The sequence below is a fragment of the Vigna umbellata genome, chromosome 3 (assembly GCF_029865625.1).
Source record: "Vigna umbellata cultivar VRB3 chromosome 3, Vumbellata_1.0, whole genome shotgun sequence".
In the NCBI taxonomy this organism is placed as follows: Eukaryota; Viridiplantae; Streptophyta; class Magnoliopsida; order Fabales; family Fabaceae; genus Vigna; species Vigna umbellata.
This window is the reverse complement of record NC_142167.1, coordinates 22478901-22505715: the sequence shown is the minus strand read 5'-3', so window position 1 is coordinate 22505715 and position 26815 is coordinate 22478901. Positions and strand designations below refer to the sequence as shown.

The 26815-nt window shown below is 33.1% G+C and overlaps 3 protein-coding genes across 3 annotated transcripts; 1 reads left to right on the top strand and 2 right to left on the bottom strand.

Annotated features, from left to right (window-relative positions):
- Positions 1-1317: 1317 nt before the first annotated feature.
- Positions 1318-9612, top strand: LOC148201949 (uncharacterized). Its single transcript, XM_088110930.1, has 16 exons — positions 1318-1516; positions 1762-1839; positions 2572-2621; positions 2743-2796; positions 2973-3025; positions 3635-3707; positions 4285-4346; positions 4925-4993; positions 5715-5820; positions 6540-6604; positions 6816-6916; positions 7788-7883; positions 8468-8535; positions 8681-8726; positions 9102-9178; positions 9315-9612. The coding sequence occupies exons 1-16, from the start codon at positions 1373-1375 to the stop codon at positions 9319-9321; spliced, it is 1149 nt and encodes a 382-aa protein (XP_087967056.1). The 5' UTR covers positions 1318-1372; the 3' UTR covers positions 9322-9612.
- Positions 9613-14472: 4860 nt separating this feature from the next.
- LOC148201948 (protein TEEBE-like) lies at positions 14473-16328 on the bottom strand. The gene is made up of 3 exons (XM_088110285.1): positions 16003-16328; positions 15261-15755; positions 14473-14993 (listed from the first exon to the last, which is right to left on the bottom strand). Exons 1-3 carry the CDS (start codon positions 16088-16090, stop codon positions 14473-14475), a joined length of 1104 nt encoding a protein of 367 aa, XP_087966411.1. The 5' UTR covers positions 16091-16328.
- A 4164-nt stretch (positions 16329-20492) lies between these two features.
- On the bottom strand, positions 20493-25539 carry LOC148201947 (protein OBERON 4-like). The gene is made up of 2 exons (XM_088109328.1): positions 22198-25539; positions 20493-21420 (listed from the first exon to the last, which is right to left on the bottom strand). Exons 1-2 carry the CDS (start codon positions 25214-25216, stop codon positions 20861-20863), a joined length of 3579 nt encoding a protein of 1192 aa, XP_087965454.1. The 5' UTR covers positions 25217-25539; the 3' UTR covers positions 20493-20860.
- Positions 25540-26815: the final 1276 nt, after the last annotated feature.

Genomic DNA, 26815 nt, shown 5'->3' with positions numbered 1-26815 from the left:
TTCTTACATTTTTTAATAAAAATTTATCACTGTACTCTTTTAATTTTTAAACAAACACCTACTTTTTATATTTTTAATAAACATTCTTCATTATTCTTATAATTTTAACATAATAGCATAACATTCATGTCTTATTTTATTTAAAGATAACGTATTGAATAAAAATTAACTATAAGTAATGTTTTTAAGACATAAAAGTCATAGAATTTACTATAAGCAAGAAATTAAATGATTTAATTAAAAAGTGCACTATTTTTTTAAAATGTTCTTAAATGATATTAAAATTTGGAAAGGATTCATATAATAGAAATCCATATTCGATTTTGCATATCACACGCAACAGTTGGTCAAATTTGCCGAACAACTAATAATAGTATTGCAAGGAGTGGAAAGTTATATTATAATATTGGAACTAGTGAATTGAACGGAACTATAGTACTATTAAAGAAAATAACCCATTTATAAATAACACCAAACATAAAAAAAAAAAGTTGATAAGTTAAAAAAGAAAGATAATTAAAATTTCGTATGACTATCAGTCACAAATGGAATGATCAATTATAATTCGAATTGTATAGCAATGTGTAAATTTGATCAATCATCAAATATACTAGTCGATTATAAATTAAAGTATATTAACATTAATATTAATTAACTTATGAATAAGTAGCGTAATTAGATTATAACTAATAATTAAATTATAACTAAATCAATAGTAATTAAAACTCTACCTCAAAATTTATATATTAATTATTAATTACCAACTATAGATTCACTTTAACATTAGATTATTTTCTAATCACTAAAATTGACCTAAAATCCACCTAAAACAAAAACAATGAAAATACTATTGCTTCTAAAATTATAACCCATCTTTTTCATCAGTTAACTTATTTTACCAGTAGTTAAATTTTAAGATCTTTTCTACACTGTAGTTAACCTTTATATATATATATTTCTGCTGGCATACATTTTTTAAATAATTAAACCAAAATTGTTTTAAATTGTGTTCATATGGAAATCCGCTAAAGTAGGGAGATAGAATAATGGAAGTGTGAAGATGACTTTTGCATGTATTGACAATTACATAGGTACGCTAAAAGTTAGGATAAGAAATTATGTACATTATTATTTTTTCTTGTACGAAAAATAATTCATGTTTTTGACATGTATGTCTGGATTCATTTTAATTATAAATTCATGTAAAAAGTACTTTTTCTTCCTAAAAAAGTATGGAAAATACTTTAATAAATAACGTATACAAGAAAATAAGAGTAATTTATTTAAATAATAATGTGACTACCCTTTTGGGTCTTCTCTTCTTCTACTCAATTTGAAAGGTTGTTCTCATTTGAAATCAAAAGAAAGTCCCATGAGCATGCAGACGCGGACCCTCTTTCGCTTCCCCCAACCAATTTCTCAAAACGCTGTCGTTCCCCGCTACGCCATGTCTCGTTCCTCCGAAACCTCCTTTCCCACCCTCACCACTACGTCTATTTCATTCTTTCAACTCCAAGTATCTGTTTCTCTCTCTATCCTTCATGTTCTTTGTTTTCGTTTTCCATGTTTGTGTGAATTTTTAGAGACCGCAATCGACGTTCAAGTGGCTTTCAGCTTTAAAATATTACTATCATTCGTATGATATTTGTTTGATCCTCTGTTATTGTAATGCCTTGCTTTGTTCGCTGATGGCTCTGTCTTTGTTTTTGTACAGTGCCGTGTGTTTGTTTGATTGTTGATGTTCTCACTCCGTTGTAACAGGATAAGAACGCTGACTTGTCGTTGAAGATTGAAGAAGGCTTTGGACCCAATGGGTTGGGGATTCTATCCGTCTCTGATGTATGCGCTACTGTTTCACGTGTTTGTTCACATTTTTCAGTTTTAATCGCTGGTTTAGTTCCTACAAAATGTTTATATTAACCCATATTCCTGGAAACTAGTCATTTTTGTCTTTACACGTGCACTTTTTATTATCCGATTTGGTTTTTACAATTTTGGTGCGCAAGGATTAAGATGAATTAAAAAGTGTGTGTATAGAGATTAAAATGGTATACGAACTAAATGAGTAATTAAACTTGTTTCAAATATAATCACTCTTTGTGTTTAATCCTCTGTTTTTCTTATGGGGAGGGGTTATAATTCGTTGATTTCTGAAGTTGCTCTTAACAGATTTAATTGTTGATGATGTTTGGATGTACAGTTGAACCAAGTCTGTAAAAGATCATAAACTGAAACAACAGTAACTGAAAGCTGTGTCTGTAGTACAGTTTACCAACTGTTACAGTTATTATTTTTTTTTCATTGAACAATGTAGTGTAGTAGCACTTACTTCCGAAACTGATTTTTTTGTACAAAGCCCCTATACTAGTTTATATAGTTGTTTCTTCTGTTATAAATTGGGAATGGGGTTATGCTATGTCCAGTTATTGTCATAAACATAATTTTTTTCCTTCATAGTGATGATGATAAAAAATGATGTAGCATCTCTGGAGCTGGCAAATCCTGTGTGTTGAATTTCTGCCTGCATTACAATTTGTGCTGTCATAATTATTTTATTGAAATTGATTACAGGTTCCAGGATACCCTTCACTGCGCAGAAATCTATTGCAACTTGCACCAAGGTTTGTGCTTTGAGATGATGTCACTACAAATATTCCAGGCGCACTAGTTTTAAATCATTCAAGGAGACCACTAGAAGATGATGTTTTTGTTGATGATAACATATCTTGAACTTTTGGTCAGATTGGCGAAACTTCCCAAAGAAGTAAAGGAGGATCTTGAAGATCCTAACAGTAGGTAACTTATCTGTATTTAAGACTTCTTACTACTAAATATTCACTTTGCATTGCATTTTCTGCTTCGTTCATTTGCATTACATATGTTTTCTTCTGCCGTTAGTTCAAGGCCCTGTGGCCATAGCTTTCTGTGGTGGCAAATAACTTATGCCGTTTCTATCCACCTTTAATTCATAGGTACAATTTTGGTTGGAGTCATGGGAAAGAGAAACTCGAGTCAGGGAAGCCAGGTACCTCTTTCATCTGTTTGACATAGTAATTTTTGGTCGTTTCTCTTTGAAGCCTTGAATTTTTTTATGGGTTAAATTTTGTTTATTGCTATGGTCTCTGGTGTTTCAACTCTGGTTGATACTTAGATGTTGAGAAAATGTGCTTTATTCTGCACAGAATGGTTTTCTATGGAGACCAGATTGGTTGATTACCGATCAGATGCTTTGAATTAGAATCCCACACAGATTTGTCAAAGTTATTGCTGTAGTTACTGTGCCCATTGGAGAAATTGTTACAATTGCTTTCTGGAATCAGGATGTTAGATTGTTGAAATATAATTTGATCATTCTACACATAAATTATGATTTCCACTTGTATGGGTTACAGCATCAAAAGGAAAGGAAGACATGCTCTGGAAGTGACAAAAGAAAGTAATGATTGTTGTGTTAAAGTTCTTAATAAAATTAAAATCTGATCTATAATTCTAGTTAGTAAATTAAACTATATGATACTAATGATATTATTTAATTTGTATCCGTGAATTTGGGAATTCTGGTGTCTAGTTGCTTGCATGCATGCATTAAGTATGTCTATTTTTGTTATCTACTTCTTTTATTCCTGGAGTGCAGATATATTAAAGGGATCTTTCTACGCCAATCCCATACTTGATACACCTACAACAGAGACTTCTTTGCTACAACGGTAATGATAGATGAAAACATCACAGATTTTTCATTTTTTTTCATATTTATTACATTGGAAAAAACTTAAGTCTAATATTGGTTAGAGAGATAGGGGCAAAACATCAGTATATGAGTTGGAACGATCTTCATATTGAGTTAAGTCCAAATCCCAATTCTATAATAGTACCCAAGATGTATTAAAGGAGTCACCCGCCATAATGCTGGACGTGAAGAGGTTTATTGGGGAAAACATAATACAGATAATGTTAAGATACAGTATATAATTAAGAGACAACTCTTCACTTTACAAACCAGTTTTGTAGAATTGAATTAAATCTAAATCGAAATTTAAGATATTATAATTCAATTATTATTCTTTTAGATGTGGCATTGACATAATTTATTACAGAATTATACTGAGTTATCACCTCAGTCAACAGGTTCTTATTTATCATATAGAACCATTGTGGTTTACGTTTTTATTGTCATCTTATCCTTCTTACTTTCTTAGTGGCATTTATATTATATTGTGTTGTTCTCTCTGAATCTCTCTGTCTATGATCATGCGCATTTCCTTGGATTTGTGTTTTCTGCAGGTATCCATCATATTGTGGATCAAATATATGGCCTAGGAACACTTTACCGGAACTTGAAGTGGGTAGGCCCTGAACCTGAACTGATTCTGTTTACCTAATTTGTGGAGATATATATTGCTGTGTTTATAGATAATTTTTTTTCCTGTATTTTTACACGATGATAAGTTATGCCTTTGCGAATGCAGCAATCAACTTTTGTTGTTTCATTCTGCATGTACCTATTGTCTGTTTTTTGCGACTCTTTACAGGTCTACTGTAGATGCTGGAAACATTAATTAGCGTAATTTACACTTATTGAAAGAATATTTCATGTTTGACAGAGTTAATGTCTTGAAAATTACTAAAATGGAATTCTTGGTTAAAATATTTCCAACCAATAATTGGTTTCTTATTTATCGTCTTGAGCAGCTGAGTGCTTCCTAACGTGTTCTCACCAACATTTCCTTTGTAATTTTCTTATAGTCTTTTCATCGTTTCAGGATAGATGATTAAATTATTCTGAACTAAAATTAACCTGATATTCGTACTTCTTCCAAACTATGATTACGTTAGTGGATGATAATAAATTGTCTTGGTTTATTTTTTCTTGATGCTAAAGTGATTGGTTGCAGTTCATCATTTATTTATTCTCAACGTGTAGCTTTCAAAGCACTTGGCATGCTGATATTTGATGTCGGATTGATGTTGGCATATCACTGTGATCAATATGGTAAGACAGGAAGCACTATTTTATTTGGCTTTAGACTTGAATGGTCTATGGTATTCACCAGGCTTTCTATTTTATTCCAATAGCTGCCTGTGGGAAGTCCGACTACTTTTTTGCTTATTTATTCCTTGTAAAGTTAATTTTCAGTCCTATTTTGGAATCAAGTAAAGATTTTTTTTTTCGCTAGTTTAAGTGACTTATTTATAATAATATAGAAGCTCTTAGAGGTTTTACATGGCATAAAAAATAATCTGGTATAGAAATTCTTTCTTGAAAATAACAGGATTTGATTTTTATCCCCTGATATCTCATGGAATTGTTTTAAAGGATATAATACTGTTTCATTTTAGCAGTAGTAGACGTAATTTACCTCAAAGCATTTTATTCCTTTTTCCCTCACTCGCATTGCTCTCTAAGCTAGGAGTCATCCTTGAACGTAGATCTAATAAAAGGGTCACATATCACAGTGTTATCCATTTACATGCAAAATAACGTTGGGCGTAAAGGGACCCAAACCCCCCTTCCATTAGAGATAGAGCCACAAAAAGAGTATGCTAGTGGAGGGGAGCCTAAAAAGAGTATGTAAGTGGAGGGCAACCTCACCTCACACTGTCATGGCAATTGTCACTCACCATTTCTTTTTGTGCTCATAACAACCCATTGTACTTTTGTTTTCACTTCTATTTCTGTCCTAATACATTGTCACACTCAAACAATTTGTCAGTATCGAGAGGGATGAAAACTCGTAAGGATGAAGGTCTGGAATCAATACTTCGTCGCTCCCGCTGTCACAAAGGACGTTTGCTATATTATTTTCCTTCCCAACAAGGGTAAATATGTCGTAAATTGTCTCCTTGCTTGTTATAAGATTTCTGTCATAGATAGTGTTCTCTAGTATTTTTTTCTAATTGGTGACATTAAAGTCAAGACAATGGTAAACCTTAAATTGTTTTAATATTAATATTGTAATTAGATTATGGTTTTATTATTTCAAAATCATTTGAACTAGAATGATATCACATTAAAAAAACATTATGTTGGTTTTTTCTTTTACATAAAAGTATCTATGTGGTTTGAATTTATGATCCTATTTAATCCTACTAAAACCCCTCATCACTAAATCAATCTCACTGGCTATTTGGTATCCTTATTTTAGTTTAAACCCTGATTATAGGGTTCTAGTAGAGGTTGGACATCTAATAAAATTATCATCATGTCTCGAATTCTCAAAAGACTGGGATAATTGAGGTACAATCTTCATGCTAGAGTAAACATTTTCTATACTTAAAAGTTGTGAAGGAGATTGAATGTGATGCTAGGAGGAACACTTATATTTTGATGGCTGTTTAAAGGGCATAACATTTCTTTCTATGTATAGCCTGGAACCGTAAAGCTTTTCAGCTCACTTCAAAATGCTGTTTAGAGTATATTTTAGTTCTAAAGTTTAATAAGTATAATATAAGTATATATACCTGAACAGCACAGACATTTCTAGTTGTACATGTTCATATGCATGAATATATATTAACGAGTTACAAATGTTTAACAGAGATCCAGATGGTAACTCTTTGTCATCATGGTGTGGATGGCATACTGACCATGGTTCACTGACAGGTTGATTATATGTTTATTGTTATAGGAAATGTGTTGTGCTCTCATTTTTTTCATTCAGTGTAAGATTAACTTTTTATACCTTATCTTCCTAGTTAAACTTAACTGGAGAAGTTCGTGGACATTAATAAATTAAATTGTTGCAAAGAGTAACAATATTATAGTTCTTCAGATGCTATCATTTGCCTAATTTTCATTTCAATTCAATATGTAGGTCTAACTTGTGGTATGTTTACGAAAGATGGTGTAGAAATGTCTTGCCCTGATAGTGCTGCTGGCCTCTATATTCGAACAAGAAGTGATCAAATTGTCAAAGTATAAATTCTTCTAGAATTACAAGTAACATTAGATATATAAATTATTAAAAAACATAATTGCAACATTAATTAATACTGATTCCTGGTTAATCTTTCTCTCAATGTGAAGAACCCGTCCTTTCTGGGCAGTTAAGTGTTGGTGAAATTTATCCTTTCTTCTGACATTGTTGAGTGATTTTGGATTGGAATTTTTTTGTGAAGTGGATTCAGATGCTTTAGATAGGGATGGTGCAATTTTAGATAGGGAAATGCCGGTAAATCACTCTTTAATAAGACGTATGAGTGACTTCGATGATTTAGTAACTCACGAATTTCATCCAATAATGTCATGTTCAAAAGAGTATATTGCTAGAAAATTACATAATTATTAAAAAATTACATAATTGCAACATTAATACTGGTTCCTGGTTAATCTTTCTCTCAATGTGAAGAACCCGTCCTTTCTGGGCAGGTAAGTGTTGGTGAAATTTATCCTTTCTTCTGACAGTGTTGAGTGATTTTGGATTGGAATTTTTTGTGAAGTGGATTCAGATGCTTTAGATAAGGATGATGCAAGTTTAGATAGGGAGATGCCGGTAAATCACTCTTTAACAGGAAGTATGAGTGACTTCGATGATTTAGGAACTCACGAATTTCATCCAATAATGTCATGTTCAAAAGAGTATATTGCTAGAAACATTTCCTTTGGTAGATAAATATGTCAATTCATATGACAGAATATAATGAAAAAGTTTGTAACACGTGGCTGCTAGAAGTATTCCTTAACTTAAAAAATAATAAAATCATTGCTTGAATTATTGCAAATTTGAAGCTTAGACTTTTCGTGAATGAGTATAATGCATTTAGTCATTGTTTTTTCAATATTATAGGTTGTCTTCGGAGTAGATGATATAGCATACCAAATTGGTGAAACCACTGAAATACTTTCTGGAAGTTATCTTTGTGCAACACCTCATTGTGTTCAGGTAATTTAGAAATTCCAATGACATACATATTTAATAGACTTGTAGAATATGTCATGGTCATCCCGTCGAAGTTGTTTCGTATATTCCCTCTTCTGTCTTTATGCTTTGCATCACTGATAGCTTGTACACATGCTAATTGTTGATGTCATAATTATCTCTCCTGATGTTCTTATTCTTCAGTGATTTTCAATATTCTGAATAATGCTTTATAAAGTTCATTTTAGAAGAAAGTGTTCCTGTTTGTTTTCCATTTATTTACGAAGTTATGGGATGCTGGTAGTTTGAATGTTAGATAGCATTTTCTTAGTTTGCTTGGAGATCTACTCAATCTTACATAGACAGATACGTGCTTAATGTCCATGATGTAACAAAAAAAAAAGCGTAGTAATAAGTTTGATGTCAAATATTTATTGATTAATTCATTAATATTTATATACAAATTTTTAAAGAACTTTGCCTAGTGTTTCCCTAATATTTGGCATCTATCACCAAATGCAATTTCTTTAACTCAAGTATTTCCTTTTTTTGTTCAGTTTCCATAAGCAGTTTTTTGTAATAAAATGTGAATGCTATGATACTTTTAGGCTCCCAAGGGGGAGAAGTCTTCTGGCATTGAGCGCTCGACATTTGCATTATTCATGCAACCGGACTGGTATGCTCTCCAAGTCTGAACAATAATGCTGGACTGTTCTGTTGCTTAAATTATGTCAGGAGCTATCTTCTGTAGAAAGAACATTAGGGAAATCTCAGGTCAGTGATCAGTTCTATAATAATGTGTCATTAATTATGCTTTACAGGGATGAAAAACTCAATTTCCCCGAGGAAGTTCGCATTCATAAAGAGGTATGTATTATTCTTGAGCTCGTGATAATTCTTCACATTTAGCATGAAATAACTTACCATGAGATTTGAATAAGTAAAAGATGACATTAAAAGAAAGAAAAGAAAAGGGAGTGACTTTTGCAACATCATATGTGGCATGCTAGGCAATAACATTTCAGGGTTCCACCCAAAAAGTATGGTTTTTTACATAACCATTTAGTAACTACGAATCCATCTCACTTTGAAATCTGTGATGTTAGAATTCTGCCTGGTATAATCTCGGTATGTTGATGATACGGCCTGAACCTGCTGCTTCCTTTATATTAAATGAGGTAATCCTTGTTTCTAATGTCAAAAACGAGCTTATGGGCTGAATTTTTATCATTTCTTTTCCAGCTTATTCCATCAAATTCTGCCCTTACTTTTGGAGAGTATTCAGAGATGCTGCTGGACAAATATTATCACCAAAAACAGTAATGTTTACATCTTGTCTATTGATGTTGATCAAACTAACCTATGTTTTTGGTACTTGTTTTAGCTTCATGTATATCTGTTTCGTTTTCCTCTGGCTCTCTGCTGATAATTTGATTTACTGTTCCTTTTTTGCAGGACCTAGGGTCGATCACTGGTTGAAGAGACTTGACCTGTTAATTCATGGGACTAGAATAATATTGTGTAAATGTGTAGTCGCTATTAGATAGTAGCAAAAAAAAGGATAGCTGGTTGACTTGTTACTTATATGCCAACAACTATAACTAGTTGGGAAGAATTAACCTGTTACTAAATCACGGGACTGAGAAAATTGTGTAAATAACTATTGGATAATAGCAAAAGAAAAGGAAAATTATCATAAACTACGTAGAATGAAAGTTACTGTACAAACCAATGTTTGCTTTCTTATCTTCAATTGTGAAGCCATGTAATGATAAAACCTATTTGTGACAGGATATAAGCTCCGAGTTTTAAAGTACAAGGAACAGCATTAAAAGTTTGATCACCTTTCTAAGATTTGGACATCTTAATAAATGCATGGATTTCTGTACCACATCTTTCTCTTAGAGAAAACTTGTCGAGCAAACATACACGAATCCGCAGGCAAACACCGGCTGATGGATCAAGTTTAACTAACAAATTATCTACAAAATTTTAAATTTTTAGTTTACTTTAACAAAAGGAGATAATGTTTTTTCTTTAATTATGAGTCTTTTTTTCTCTTTTGCGAAACCAAACAAAATTAGCTGTCTCTTTCACCAACTAACACAAAATCAAACACAGACAAGAAAATGGCCACCTAATGAGATTAGTAAATATTTTGGGCTGTCAGACTAATACACAGTCGTCACTATGGAATTTAATTTGGGTAAACTCTAGAAGCCTCACCGAGTCCATTAAAGAAATAACAGTGGTTTTATATATAGTGGGTTTATATATATAATATATATACACGTGTTAGTTATAGTCATGAATCATATGATAAAAAACTATATAAAATACTAATAACTTAAGATTTTATGTATCCAAAATTGTGATAATTAAAGGAAAGCAAACACTAAAAAATATGTAACCATGAATAAAATCTGAAGAGGTTAATTAAAAAAAAAAAAACACCACACTGGATTTAAAATCTTAAGATGTTAAGTTTTTTCATGTTCTTGTTATTCATAGGTTACTCGATTTGATTAAGGTGAGAGATTTCACACTTGCATTCATACACTGATAAAAAATAAATAAAGTTGAACTGGGCATAATAATTTATTTTAGGCCAATATTCAGTCTTCTATTTTGCAAGGGTCCTGAGGGTGACCAGGCATATTCAATAATTCAATCTTATCTCGAATGAAGTAGCCGACATATTGTTTTGTGCCGCCAAAGTGAGCAGTGGCCACAAACTGGACTTGCATCTCATAGTTGCTACAGTCAAAGTTCTATTCTTCTTCTTTTATTTGCTGTTTAGAAAAAACGTGATTGGATATATGTATAACGACGATAATGCCACCTGGTTTGGCTGGGGAGGTGTATATACAATGGAAATTTCCTAACACCATCCATTATTCTATTCTATTATTCTGTGAAATAAACATAACCCCATATACTCCTCATTTTTCATTTATCCATTCTTTCTAATTGCTTATGGAATCGTCCTTGTCATCCATACAACTTTCTCCTCTCTCTCTCTCTTTTTGACCATCTTGTATTCTTTTCTTTGTCCTTCTAGATTCCTATGAACTCAATTTGTGTAATAAAACGCATGCAAATTTTTCTTTTACTTCCTTTTTTATATTTCAAATGACAACGTTGTCTTCCATTGATTCATTGTACACAGTATTAAAAGTCTTATATAAACTAAGATTAATTATATAAGCGATAGTAAATCTTAGTTTACAAATCGATATTGTGGGATTGAGTTAAGTTTAAATCAACTTAACATTGTATCAGAACTATAGTTAGAATTTATCCTAACAATATTTGTTGTTTGTTAGACATATTATTTCACAGCTATCAGATCATTCATTAATATTTAGTCTTATGTTCGAGATATATATCTCGGCGTGAGAGAGCATATTGAAAGTATTGAAAGATTTACATTGATTAAGACCAATTATATATAAGCGAGTATAAATCTTTTACAAACCAATTTTATGAGATTTTAAATCAACATTTTAACATGTTATTAGAATTATAGTTAAAGTCTATACTAAGGATATTTGTTATTTGTTAGATATATTGTTTTACCGCAATCAGATCACTTGTTAATATTTAGTCTCACACGAGATATATATATCTTTCACAGGAGAAAGTGTGTTGAAAATCCTATACTAATTAGAGATAAAATCAATAATTTTATCGAATGAAATTAGATTTAATATCATTTTTTTTAACTATGATTATAACTACTGCTGTTTTTTAACTGAAATTAAAGTTTCGTTTGGATAAAATGTTTCATTAATTCAATTTATCTTTTTTTTTATAAAAGATTCCATATTTCTTTTTCGTCAATTTATATAAAATAGTGATGACCAAAAGGTATCTTTGTTAAAACAGGGTTTGAAATTGGTTGCTTTATTTTCATACGCGTAAGGTATATGATACCAGCGTACGATGGTGACATGAAAATCAGAGCATAATGCATGGTGAATATCGACATTAACGTTGAAAAGCGGGCCCAGAAACAAGTTGAAGATCAAAAGAGAAAAATTGAGTATTACTGAACCACCGAGTGGACCCCAACACGTTCTATAAAACCAAGTAAGAGATGGTTATGTTAATGTGGCATTCCCTGCAAAGTGCGAACACCATCTGAGGTTTCAGTTTCATTCATTCATCGTACCTGACCATGCCTCTCTCTCAACCTTGCCGGAAAACGAGCCTTCGAAAACGGTGCTATATGGTGGCGAAGCAGCAGAAAACGCGCTTCTACATATTCGGACGCTGCATAGCCATGCTCCTCTGCTGGCACGACCATGCTATCTCCGATTAGATGCTTCACTTTAAGCTATGCAGGCATCGAAATTTCGAATTTTTCCTTGTGGGCACCCTCGCATCACGTTATTGCTTTTACCACACTCGAGCAGAGGAGGAATCACAAAAAGGGGTGTGGGAAAGTGGAGGGTCTGGTTCAAGAATGAAACGGGTTCTGTCGTGCGTGATTGAGGTTGGGTTGAAGAATTTTCTGAGCACATGGTGGAAAAATTGAGTCTTTGAAACGGGTTGCTTACGGTGTCGGTTGATCATGGGAAAAGAACTTGAAGTTTGACCCGTTTGAGTTGAGTCCCAGAAGTTGGGTACTTGATTCGCTTCTCTGCTTTGCAACCATCGTTGTAATTATCTGACCTTGTTTTGGACAACAATTTTATTGAGCTGAAACAAGTGTGTCTTTCCTTGATAATTAGTTCGGTTCACAAATTGGTTAAGGTTACCAACTGGTGTGAATTTTGGTTGCTGTCCCTCGCCTATTTTTAAACGGCTTGAGGGTTGGCACCGAAAGTTTGGATCATGTACTCAACTATGAGTGTAATGAAAGATTGTTATTCTTCTTTGTCGACAAATAGCTTGTGATATAGTTAACTAGATTTTTTCATGGAACACCATTCCCTTAGTAGATCTGTTGTCAACTGGTAAACTTTTGAAATGTTCTTGTGTACTGAGTATTAAGTACTGATCAAAATCATTGCCTATCCCAGTGATTATGTTATGTAGGTAGAGACATATGAAAAGAAGCTGAATATGAAAATTTCTGATTGTTTCATGAGACTTTGGAATGCTGGCAGAACATACCAAGAGTTTGTTCTGCTCTTGATTCATTCGGTTTACTCTTTGCTTAGGTATCTGCATATGATTTTGCAGTTAAAATTTTAGATGCATTTCCCGAATTCATGTGGGTGATGATGAGATTTGAAGGCAATAGGAATTTGGACGAAATAATTGCACATAGTTGTAAACAGTGATAAGATAAGTGAAATTTGCCTACTTTTTTAGGGGTATGGTAACTATTCATGTGACCCACTTTGTACCATATCTTTCTGTATCAATTATAGTTCAAGTTAGTTTGATGTTAACTCAATCATCACCTTTTTTTTTATGTTAGCTCTTGATCAATAAACATTAAACCAGATGGATTATTTTAGCAGTGACACAGAGAAACCTGATATAGACCTCGCTGTGCAGTTCATGGTGACAAATTCCACATGCAATTCTACTTTTTTGTTCTTCTTTAATTAGCAGAACATGGGGAATGACTTATAAATACATAGATTCATTTATCTATCCATATATTCATTTGACTGTATCTAAACTATTCAAGAATATGAGATGTCTTTCTTGGATCTAACTTTGTGTTTCTTTGATCACATGCTTGGTCACAAGTACGCATTTAAGATCTTTCCGTACTTCCTTTACGATGAGTCTTATGTTTTGTGAAGTGTGCATAAAATAAAATATTTGTAGCACTGGTGTTTGATGCTAATGCCATGTTATTGATGCCTTAGCACATGCATCTGCGATCCCATTTGATAGTTTAGGAATGCATGAAAAGGAAAATATTATAGTTGTTGTGCTGTGTTCATATTACAAAATGAAACACCCCAATAGCAATTAACATCTAAAGTGTTGCCAGAAATCATAATGTGAGATTATGATTGAGAGTTGAGGAGGTTCATTCTTATTTTTTAGGTGGAAATGTGCTGGTAAATATTCAAAGAGAACGTTGTACATCCATGTATTCTTAGCTAAGTTACTGAACAAATGAACGCCAAATTAGGAAGTTTTGAATGAACTGTTGTGATATAAACTCTGCCTTTGATTAAAAATAAGGGACACACTTATAAATACTTCGTCAAGAAGACTTTCGATACCATAATGTACTCATTTAATCCAATTATTAAATAAACTTTTGATCCTGATATAATTAATGGGATCCTTTTTGAAAAACATATAAGAAATTCACATCACATCCGACATAAAAAAGACAATGAGTTTATACATCTTCTTTCTTATATGTTATTCAATTTTCTAATTTTTACTTAATCTGAGTTACATTTCCAACACAAAGCTATGCAACTGGTCAGAAGCAAGTATCCTATTTGAGGAAATACAAACGCCAAAACATTATTTTATCAAGGTTTGTGGTGAACATAGATTTTGATCTCATTCACTTGTATTACAGGAAGAAAAGGAAGGGACAAATTCAGTCGCAAGACTGGTACAATATTTTTCATCTCCACATACAATGCAAAATCTGAATTATTACTATGTTTGGCAGAAACAGTGCTTAGGCAACAGGAGACACTATAACTTGATCAATAACAGGGCCACAAAGAGATCCATAGTCGTGAATTCTTGTATGGTAGAAAGAGCTGTAGAATGTTATTCTGGTTCTGTTTTCAATTGCTCTGAACTTGAAGCTCACAGTCTTGAATTTTCCTTTTCCTTCCGATTTGAAGGCAACTTTGAGGGTATCTTTTGCTGCAAATGCTTCAACCATCATCGATCCATGACAAGCATTTTTGGCGTCTCCAACTGCGAACTTCATGTTGTAGACTTTGTTGGGATCTGTTCTGAGAATTTGGGCAATGACACTTTCCCTGCCTGCTATAAGCTCTATTGCTCCATGTCCAAGTGGGACACTGAAATGCTTTGAGTCTATGAACTTCACGGCTTTGATGGATTCAATCATCCAACCAGGTAGTGGAGACACAGGATCTTCTTGTTTGGGAGGTAGCAGAACACCGTTTGAAGAGTTGAAAATAGGGAATGGACCCTCTTCAAAGCCACCATTTTTAACCAAATTATCTGCAACAGACCAAATTGTATGTAATCTTATTAGATACCCCAATAACCAAAACCAACTCCCAAATAAAGAACATTCACAAATTAAAAATTGTATCAATTTTTTCTATGCATCAAACTAATTGGGTTTATCGAGAAAGATGTTCACCGAAATACACAATACCAATGAAATATGAGTTTAACCATATAAAAGATCTAACGTTAGACTTGAACTCACACTTAGATTTCCAACAATCAATATCATATAAGTAATGTGATACGTTTGATTACCTCTTGTAGGCTTTGGAGGGTTGAACCGAGCAATAGCAACAGCATCCAACAGTGGACCACATGAAGGATCTTCTTGAATTCCAGGGTTATGGAAAATCACTTTTGTAACAGAAGAAATGGCCCTGAATCCCCAAGCAATAACATCACCATTGAGGCTATAAAGGGTCTGCAAAGGAACATCTCCAGAGTGTGGAGGCACTGAGATCCTTAACATCTCATCTTGAGCACAAGTCCTTGATGCTCCTACAATTACAGCATACCATTTCCCAGGCTTAACCCTCACAGTTTGTGAGATTGAAGCCTCATTTCCAAGCCTCACAGCATGCACTCCATCACTAACTGGGAAATACATGCCTCCAGGTTGTGGCCCTCCTGACACATACTCAACATGACCATTGATCTCCCATTTTGGAAGAGCATATTTCCCAATGAGTCTAGTTTTCTTGAGGTATCTGGGGTCTGGTTTCTCCTCAAAGTTACCATTCTGCAAGTAGACTATCAGAAAACAGAAAAACAAGCACAAAATGTTAATACATGTGAAAACTATAAGTTAAGAAGTAGATTTTGAGTCTAATTCAACTCCAAAAAACTGACTTTTAAGATAAGTTTTGCACTCACTTATATGTTCTACATTGATCTTATCTGTGGTATACGTGAAACTTTCAACAACACGTGACAGTATAAGAATCATAGCACAGTTGCACATATGATACAATTTTGTAATCAGAGAGCATTACATTACCTTCTGGTGACCTGTGTTGAACTGCTGCAAAGGCTGAAGCAGCAGATAGTATGGCAACAGAAAGTGTGAATATGAATGTCACTGACATTCTCAGCACCTAAACAAGCAAATGTGACTGTGCAAGAAGTGGTGTTGGTAAGGAAGAGAAGAGTTTCAGTGTGCAAGATCAGAAGATGGAACTCTACTCCCTTTTATGGTGTAACAGCAGACCACACATTGCTAACAATTCGCCTCTTTCCATGCTTTTTCAATCTGTGCAGTGAGTTGCAAGTTTGTTTTGTCATATAAAATAGAAGCTTAATCAAGTTTTCAAGACACTCCTAATTTTGAATATTTTCTATTAATTTAATTGCCTGTTAAATTTTCTTAATTTACTGAATACTTAAATTTTTTATATTTTTCAGTTGAACTTTTATTATTTAATTTTTCTTTTGTTAATTGGGTAACATGGTTGATTTCTTACTCGATCATATTGTTTATATATATCTACATATTAAGAAATTTGCATGTGGTTAATATAAGAATGGTAATGCAGTTAATTAATGTAACAAAACAGATTATTTTTATTGAAAATGTGTTGAATAAAGAAATAATCATATTGATTTCTATTTTTATTATAATAGATAATCATGTCACTTAATTAACGAAAGAATTAAACATTAATACTCGATTGAAAAATATAAATATTTTTAGTATTTTTAATAAACCAGAAAAAACAAATAATAACTCAATTTACAAATAAGTTGAAATTTAATTAAACCAATAATGTAATTTAAAATATTGAAGAAGATGCCAATGGAATGTAGTTAAAATTGGATTTGAAAGTGTGTCAAGAAAGTAAAAAACAAAAAACATTTAGCAAAATTTATTCAATGTTTTAATTACTGAAATAAGTACTAAGAAATTTTATTTTTGTAATAAATTTTATTTTCATGACCAAGCACTCTAGTATGTTAATAATATATTAAAAATACTAACATGGGCATTCTAGCAGTCCTCTGAATAATTCGGAATTTCATTAATAATATTTTTGTTTATTAAATAAAATATTCAACATCTTTATACAGTTCAATATTACTTTAATATTCTTGGTTTAATTTAGTGTTTTTCTTTTAAATTTTGAAGAGAGTAATATACGAATATAAATATTATATGACATTAAGATGATGTGGGATTAATCTTATTATTATAGATGATGATATTTAAGCTTATTATTATTTTTAAAATGTTAAACAAGTAAAAAATTGTATTAAAACTATGATATTAATTTAATCGTTGACTTTTCAAACCTAGTTTTTCTCCGTAACTCCTGCTACAGGCATCTGGTTTGGCCCTAAGAATTATTATTTTAATCATTGCAAATTAAGGTACCACGGCACCACCACATGCATCTCTTATCAATTAATTAAGGTAATTTTAAATTTAATTAATTAATTAATAAAATGCTACTTTTATTTCCTAAAAAATGCACTTTTATTTAATATTATCTCATATAAAATCAAATGATTAAAAATATATTTTTACCATTTTTACTTTTGTATTATCCTATAATGTTTTTATTTTAATATCGTATAATGCCATTTCTTCCCACTGAAAGACTGCAATTTTAAAATAATATCCTTATGTTATTATTTAGATAATGTTCTTAAATTGTGTTTAAAAGCCAGTTATTTTTTATATATGTTCAGAGAAAGACTTACACAGTATCGTGAATCTGACAACCTATTAATAAATAATATATTACATCTAAATATACATAAAAATTAAGTTATATATATAGTAAAGAAGAAAAATAGAGGAAAAAAGGTTTTGATATTCAAATTTTCAAAATAAATGTATAAGATAATTCTGAAAAATGTTATGAACACATTTTTTTTACACATTTTATATTTTCTATTGATTAAATTTATTTAAAAAATCAATAACTTATCCTTCTCCATCTCTATTTAGTAAAAAAAAAGTTTTATAAAAAATTTAATTAAAAAAGTGGTTTAAAAAATTGTATTATCTCCTTCTCATAATAATTTAATTAATGACACTCGTGAATATTAATTAATTTTTGCACGTGTTTGGCATTTAAGGAGGGTGAAGGTGGCTTCTCACGAAACCTCTGTGTTCTGTTTATATCATTCATTTTATTTTATTTTTGCTTGTAATTATTAAGAAGACAAATAAAATTATTCCTTTTTTTTTAATTATGGGGAAATTATGAAAAGAAAAATTGGTTTTGTCGATGTTAATTTCATTATGAACAACATTTTACAATGAAAAGTCTCTTATCATAACTGATCTATACTCGTATTGGTTGAAAAATGTATTCGTAATTTAAAATTAAAATAAATAAGATATATGTTTTTTTTTTATCGAAACTCTCTCATTATCTTCACTTCCATATGAATTTAGATTTTTAGAATCTTTGTAATCAATTAAACCGTGTTTCGAGTATACTAAAAATAGTTGAAGAAGTATTGTAAATTCAAATCAAAAATATTTTTAAGGCATTATCATTTTTAATTACTTTTAAAGATGATAATTATATTTGTATTGTACTGATATAGGATTAAATATGTTTTTAGTCCCTAAACTATTGACCGTTTCTGGTTTTCGTCCCTGTTTCAAAGTAGGGTACAATTTGGTCCTTATTCTTTTCGAAAACGTTCGTTTTAGTCCTCGAAAACTAAACACTGTTTAAAAAATTGGTCCTCATTTAGCAACAAATGAGGACTAAAACCAAAATGAGGACCAAATTGTACTCAATAGTTTAGGGACTAAAAACATATTTAACCCTACTTATATATATTCATAGTTTTTAAATATATTTTTTTAATTTAACTATTATGGCAATTTTCAATTCTTACAAAGTACAATCATTTTTTTTGCCATTTGTATTTTAACTAAAACATTAAATCCTACTTCCATAAATTCAATTGATTCAACCCGTAAACTTATTTTCCTCAACATTTACCTATTACAATAATTTTTCACACAAAATTAGAATACCTGAATATAATTATGGAATATATGCTAATATGTAAATCAAAATGAGTATTATAATTATAAAAAAAATATTTTTGTTCTTATCATATTTAATAGTTTTACATGTTTAGGAGTCGGAATCAAATATAATTTAATTTTTTTATTTTAAAAATAATTATTATATATTTAAAATATTTTCTATTTTAAAACATGTATTTGGTTATAAGGTAAGAGTATTAGATATGATAGGAATAATTTTAATAAACCCTAAATTCTTGTCCACAAACTTAACATCTAGCGTGGACGGTTGCGTGGAGAAGGTGAATAAGAAAGTTTTATTTCATTCTTTGGTCTTCTTTTGTGGACTTTGTTGTATTTTAGTTGGGGAAATCTTTCTTTCTAAAAACTAAAGAGAAATATATCAAGTTTTTGAAAAGTTTGAACATGTTTGTGAACCTTCTTTTGAATTTACAGAACAAAATGTATCTTTAAAATATCACACTTAAAATATTATTAGTGTAATGTTTTTTTCTGTTTCAGATGCGTAGAAAAAGAATGAGTGGAGAATCAATTTAAAATATCATAAAGAAAATCCATCTTCGTCAAAATGCTTAAAATAAGAACGAGCTTATTAGGATAAATTTCTCGATGATACTTTAAAAATATAAATAAATAAAACAATTACACAAAAGTTTATTTAAATAGAAGTTTTTCAACAACTACTGCGTTTTGTCAACCTGAAAATCTTATAAAGCAATTCAATCTGTCGAAAGATAAAACAAAGTAGCAGATATTTAACTTTATGATAAGATAGAATCCATAGTTTAATTTAAATTTCACATTTTTATTCACGGTCAATCGAATATAATTGACACTAAATAAACGATTAATTGTATTAAAACTAGGAATTTCCAGAGAACTATTCCTGATTCTTTTTCCTCCTTTTGTTAACATAGAATTTACAGGATGGAAATAATAAAAGGTTAATACTCAATTTTTAAAATCATCTTCATTCATTAATTTTATCTTTCATTATCTTTTCCAAAAATACAAAAATTCAGTTTTTTTAATAACCAATATAATTCCTAGAAGTAAATTTTCCTTATCTTCTTTTTTTCAAATATAAAAAATTATTTGTTTAATAACCACAGTAAGTCGTCAGTTGTAAACTTGTAAAAGAATAATAATTTCATAATCTCAAAGAGGATTGCCGGCTGGGACGATGATACGAACCTGTTTGAATACAATGTTAAAAGAACTTTTGAAAGTTTCTCCGCTGAAAAAAAAACATCACACTTCCAATAAATAAGAAAAACTCCAAAAAGCACTTATTGTAACCTGTATCCAAACAAGTACCTGTCTACTGATTAAGCAATGAATTTTCTCAGGTTAAGAAAAGACCTGCGCAACTACCATGAACATGAAACATCAGAAAGGGATGTTTTGCCCTGGGGCAGGGATAAACATGAAATCATCATTTGACTAGATACAACATTAATGAAGTGATGAGTACATTGAAGGTAAAATAGTCACCAATGTTATAATTTCATAATCTCGTTTGCTGACACTCAGTATAAAAGAGTCTGTACAGCAAACCCATCTACATCATGCTAGACATTGTTGTAAGTGCATTTGGATGATAATCTATTTAACTTGCTTTCATAACTGATATTGTTTCATAAGACTAATAACTGCTGTGATGACTCTACAGGTTTTGGTTAGCAGCTTAAAAACAAAATGAACTACAACAACAAATAGATACAACTAAGGATCAGGACTAAAGTAGCTCACACAAATATGGTGGCATCAGAACCTACAAATTTCAGGATGGGGCATAATACATTTACCTGAAAGTACTACTCTAGATTTTTTTTTTATCTGATCACATGGCAAGGCTCATCTTAGTAGCTTCCATTTTGGATAACAGATCTTTAATGTCTGTCTCCATTCTCCTTTTCATGTTTAAATACTCCATATGTGCCCTCTCTAATGCTTGGGCTTCTTCAAATTTTTGTTTACGAATTTCATCAGTCTCAGTCAATCGCAACTTGGCAATTCGATTGGCATATTCTTCCTCAATTTTCTCATTCTTTGCAAGGGCAATGCGCTTCAACCCTTCAGCTTCTCTTCTAGCATCATCAGCACGTGATTGAAACATTTTAGCCTCTGCCTGTTTAATTTTTACTACACTCTCCAATTCGTCAAAACAGTAGTCCTTCTGGATGCTACTCATCTGCAACTCTTGCGCAAGTGTTCTTTTATCATTCTGGTCAAAGGTAGGAAGGATATTCACAGGCCTTTCTAACAGAGGTGGTTTTTCTGAATAAATAGACTTCATCCAAGCTGCTGCTTCCTGGCTAGGCCCTGCTACTCCATTGTTTTCTTTAATCTGCTCCTTCCCAGGAAAGTTTGCTGTCATGGCTAATTTGGAAGAATCACCATCTGCAATGACCATATCACATTTAAATACACGCCCTTACAGTTCACCTTACACAAAAACTAGTTACGCAAAACCTCAAGAAAATCAATGCTCAACAAAATAAAATTTAGGAAATAGCATGACCCAATATCTGTAATATCTTATCTTAAATTTTGCACAGATCTCATATCTATAACACCATCACATTTTCCCAGGTTTTACATTCAGTACAAAATGATTTCCGCAAATTCCAAACATACCAGGTTAAACAGCATGACTTGCTGCAGCAAAAATAAACTACTCATACTTAGAATCTTTTACTTGTACAAAAATAAAATTTAATAACGTAAGATTGTTTTAGTCAAAAGTATTCAAAATCTCACAATTAATATATTTTCATCACTGTCATTCCGATAGAAAGGATGACTTTCAGTAACAATAAATATTTCATTCAATAATGCAAAGAAAGTAATGCTTCATATTATTTATCCTAGTTTTAATTATTATAGAAATTGGAGTACAGGTGACAAGTCCTTCAGCATTGATTCGAAAAATTTAACACAAACAATTCGGAACAAAGTCTGGAAAGTCTGAGTATCTTGATTCACGTGTAATCAATATCAGATTTCCTAAATTACTACTAGTTAACTGCAAGTTAGCACAAGCAGTTCACTCATCAAATAATTTTTCCGTGTACATGAATGAGAGCTTAATGCGAACATTTTACATACAGCAAAATTTAGCCTACAGAAATAAAACAGAACAGACAAGTGTGTAATCATGGAAAAAATTTGTCTTACCCGAAAGGAAAGACATGATGTGCCTCAAAACCTCAGGAAGATTTGACTTATTTGCCAGCCTCGGCAGCATTTGCTCTGCAATTTCATGCAACTGTCTCCCTCTCATATCCTTGCTGCCAGAAAATATTCTCTTCACATATTCAAGCTCTCTGCAAAGGGCTTCAACAGACCATTCTTTTGCAAAATTATGAAACACCTCCTTGACAAAGCCAAACATCTCAGAAGGATGGTCACAAGCAATGCAGTGAAACTGCATTTCAGCCATCCCTTTTGTCCCATGCCCATTTCTAATATAAGATTCCCGTAATCCACAGTCAGTATGGCACCAATGAAGGCAAACATCACATCCCACCCAGCTACATGTATTTGAGGCATTGTCAAACTTAGAACACACAAGGCACATACATTCCCTGCAAAAACCATTCTTCTGCGCACAAACCTTGCAATCACATTCATCTACAGGTAACTGACTTCGACATGAAAGATTCTTACACCTTGAGTTCAGAAAAATTTGAGCCAACTCAGAAGACGAAATGCTGCTGTCTAGGTGGAGGAAATGAGTTAAACCAGTTTTCAAAGCAACCAAAATTTCCAGTTGCACTCGATGGCACTTCAATAGAACATCCAAGATTACATCAGACCTGTTCTGAAGAACTTTTTGGAAAGCAAGTATCTGCCCGTGCTTATCAGCATTGAGCATGATTTCACGAATACCCTCCTTCAGACATGCTATGGACTGTCCTGTCATTTCATGAAATTTTCTGGACATTGCATGAACAGGTTCAGAAACAATTCTTGCAATGATTGTCTCAACAAAATCAGCTCCACCCATCGTAAGTTGTTCTTGTTCCTTCTGGCTGGTAGTTCGATACAGACTACCACTACTCCTGTCTCTAACCTCCCTCTTTTTCTCAAAGCTGTAATTTGATCCAATATCATGAGACCCAACACTCTGTGGCGGAGATCTGACATCATCATGGCGTCTTGACTGCCCTGAAAACTGCTTGTGAAAACTCAATTGCCTATCAAGTCCACCAGCAACTTTTGAACTTCCTTCTAGAACTCTGGAATGTTGACCCTTCACAGCTTGACTGTCTAAAACACCCCATGATGCCTGAGACTGGAAAAGGGAGCCATTTCCATTAACCGAGGTTCTTTGACCAAACGGAACTTCTTTCTGTTTGGGATCACTCTGAGACTGACCTTGCCAACACCCCTGGGAAACTTGATCTATTCCCTGGAACAAAGGGCGACTGCCAACTGACTGTTCATAGTCCACTGAGTTCTTTGTCAACGAACAGCTTGGATTATGATAAAATGATTGGGAACCTGAAAGGGACATTGATGCAGGAAAACCATCTGAGTTGGTGCAAAATGTATTGCTTAAAGACTGCACACTCCGTGCTTGAGAGGGGGATCCAGGGGCTTGTGATGTTGTTTCATGAGCTCCAGTCTCATGAGCACCAATAGGTAACAAAACATTTGGCAAGCTAAGAGTAAGATCAAGCTGCTCCAAGTCATACTTCTGCTTGTTGAGAACCGAGTGGTCCACTTTCTCCACTTTCCTAACAGGAGATCTGGAGAACAACTCAAATCCCCTTGTGCTTGGACCTTCTATAACATCAACAGAACACGTTGGGAGGTCCATCGATCCTCTCTCCATCCACAAGCCATCATCCGAAGAATGAGCAACATCAGTAGGAGGTGCAAGGGCAACAGAAATTCCTTTCCCCTTATCCTTCACCTTGTTGGCCACACCCTCCATCGTCAATTCTCTGTCCACTTCCTTGGGGACTTCATTTTCTGTTGACACTCCGTCATTTAACTCAGGTTTGACAACATCCGTGCCGGTTCCGAGATCTACATCCTTGTCCTCTTTAGACTCGACTTCATTCAACACCAGCTTCTCCTTCTCCACATCCCCACCCTTCTTTGTTTCCTCCTCGCACCCAGCACCGACTTCCAAACACTGCTCTTTTTTATCGTCATCACCATTCCCCACAGAACCAAGTTCAGCTTCAGTAACAGCCATTTTCTCAGTCGGATCCTCCTGGACATCCGGCATCTCATCAGCCTCTTTCTCTGCATCCTTAACCTCAAAACCAACCTCCTCATTAGGTTTCACCTCTTCCTTAGTCGACAACTCCTGTCTCTCATCCATCAAAGCATCATTGTCATCATCATTGGTGTGGCATTCATTCTTCTGAACTTGCCTCTCATCAGTCTCCAAAGTAACAGATGGGGGCAAGTCTTCACTCGCAGGAGCAACCATTTCCGTTTGGGGCTCAGGTTCAAGCTCCCCTTCTTCCATCTCACTACTACTCCCACTCTGAACCTGCTGCAATAACTCCTCTTCAGCTTTCTTCACCTCAACACTCTTGGACTGCTCGCTCTCCGAAACAGAATCCTTAGACCAAGTGGGAGACTTAGACTTAGACTTGTTGGAATTACCCTCTCTGAAGGGTCTGGGAGAAGAAGATCTCTTCTTAGATTGCTCGCTCTCCGAAACAGAATCCTTGGACCAAGACGGAGACTTCACATCCCTCAAACCCTTGGGCGAACGCACCACCCTCTCCCTTTCATCCAAATCCTTCAACCCTCTCCGCCAAGACGACACACTCCCCTCCCTACGCGACCGCTCCCTCTCCGACCGAAAACCCTTCGGAAACTGATCCCTCCGCGACCCACCGCTGCAGAAACTCTCCGACCGGTGCATCAAACTCCGATCACTCTCTCTGTACCGATCGAACCCTTTCCTCCGATCAAATCCCTCGAAATCGTGCTCAGATCGCTTCCGAACCACCCTCGAGCCCTCCCGGTCCTCCTCAACTGCCCGATCCCTCTCGTACCGGGACGACGAAGATGAGACCAAACCCTTGCGCGCATTATCGGGCTTGTAATAGAAACTCCGCTGCGCCGACGAAAACGAACGGTTGAGATTACTGGAATCCTTGCAACCATTGCTATTCTTCTCGCCGCCGTACGAGTGAAGATCATCGCTCGACCTCAATCTCTTCATACTCAAAAAATCACCAAAACACAGTCTAAAATCGCTTCGTTTATCTCAACCAGGTGAATCTGAATAACTCCAACAAGGTTCGTCCCAGACTCATGGAGCAGTGATAGCAACAACAACAATAGCTAGGGTTTCGGAAACCCTAGTTCAATAACGATAACGAAACAGAGAAGGTGCTTACAAGGGAAACAAGAAGAAAAATCGATAACGTAAAAATAAGCGCAGTGATCGGAACAAGTTACCGGTGAAGATATTCAGGCGAATGGTGGCGGTGCGGCGATGTTAAATAATAAAGAGAAGAGAATGGGAAAAAGGAAAGAACCGAAAAAAGTGAAGGATTTATCTCAGTCAACGCAGTTTAACTACTGAAGAGAGAGAAGAAAAAAAAAGAAGAAGGAGTTGGACTTCCATACGCAAAGTGCGCACAACGCACCCTCATGCGTGAAGAGGTGGGAAAGCGAAATGGAACAGTGAGGTGCGCACTGCGCATATCAAGCGCATTTTAGTGGTATTATAAAAATAGAAAGGCACTTGACTTGTTTGTACTTTGTACTATTTTGGTTGGGGTGATTTGAATTCCGTGTGATGGATTCACCAATTCTGTGTGTTTCCTATTCCTGCACCGTTCGTTGTCTGACACGTGTAACTCTCATGTGTCTTTCATTTCATATTCAATCAAAACAATAATGTCATGAATAAGAGCAGTTGATGCATGCAGTAGTTGTTAAATCAAACTCAATTTAGTTGAATTTACTGAATTTTTGTTTAATTTTGTTATACACTAATTTGTGACGGCTTTTTTTATCTTTTTTTATTATAATGTAATTTTCTTTAACAAAATTATAATAAAATTATGTTGTTTTGATTTGATTTTAGTTTAAAATATATTGAATTAAAATTGTTATTTTTTATTTCAACTTTTAAAAGTTAAAAAACAATACAATAATATAGTAAAGAAAAACAATTTCTGACATCCCAATGTACTAAAAGAATTATTTTTTTATTAAACAACACTATTAAGCTGGAATTTATTAGAAATTAAAATTTTCCTTTGTTAATTGTTAGTATTAAAGATTATTTTATATTGGAAATTGATGTGCAAAAGGTGTAGTTTGCAATTGTGGCTTTTGGGATAAAAAGTTGGTGAAAGTTGGAAATATAAATATTTTTGACCATAATTGTGTTTGAAAAGCTAAGAAGTTGGTGTTTGATAACTTTTCATTTATTAATGGAGTCAAACATAGAAACTAGTTAGGTAGCTAGTAATGAACCTTTGGTTCAACACACCTCAACCATTTAAAACTCACCACAATTTATAATTATTATATTTTATAAACAAATTATAATTATTATATTTTATAAAGATACTTTTATTACTGTTTATATACAGTGAATTCTGGATGAATAAGGAAATTTTAATGACTGTTTTCTCTTCTTTAGAAAGGGTTTTTTTTATCATGATATATGTGGAATTAAGTGTTATAAAATGAGTATTTTTTAATAATATTAATTGTATTTAAAAAATTAATATGTTTGGTGAATTTATGTTTTTATTAAAATAATACTTATTAAAAAATTTAATAAAAATATAATTTTGTATTT

What these genes read in the sequence shown, in the direction of transcription:
- LOC148201947 (XM_088109328.1), bottom strand. Translation starts at nt 25,216, where the DNA reads ATGAAGAGATTGAGGTCGAGCGATGATCTTCACTCGTACGGCGGCGAG. An exon ending in CATCATGTCTTTCCTTTCGG is followed by an intron (nt 21,421 to 22,197) that starts GTAAGACAAATT and finishes TGGTCATTGCAG; the next exon opens with ATGGTGATTCTTCCAAATTA.
- LOC148201949 (XM_088110930.1), top strand. Translation starts at nt 1,373, where the DNA reads ATGAGCATGCAGACGCGGACCCTCTTTCGCTTCCCCCAACCAATTTCT. An exon ending in TATTTTCCTTCCCAACAAGG is followed by an intron (nt 5,821 to 6,539) that starts GTAAATATGTCG and finishes AATGTTTAACAG; the next exon opens with AGATCCAGATGGTAACTCTT. An exon ending in CAACACCTCATTGTGTTCAG is followed by an intron (nt 7,884 to 8,467) that starts GTAATTTAGAAA and finishes TGATACTTTTAG; the next exon opens with GCTCCCAAGGGGGAGAAGTC.
- LOC148201948 (XM_088110285.1), bottom strand. Translation starts at nt 16,090, where the DNA reads ATGTCAGTGACATTCATATTCACACTTTCTGTTGCCATACTATCTGCT. An exon ending in TCAACACAGGTCACCAGAAG is followed by an intron (nt 15,756 to 16,002) that starts GTAATGTAATGC and finishes GTTTTCTGATAG; the next exon opens with TCTACTTGCAGAATGGTAAC. An exon ending in CCCTCCAAAGCCTACAAGAG is followed by an intron (nt 14,994 to 15,260) that starts GTAATCAAACGT and finishes GGTCTGTTGCAG; the next exon opens with ATAATTTGGTTAAAAATGGT.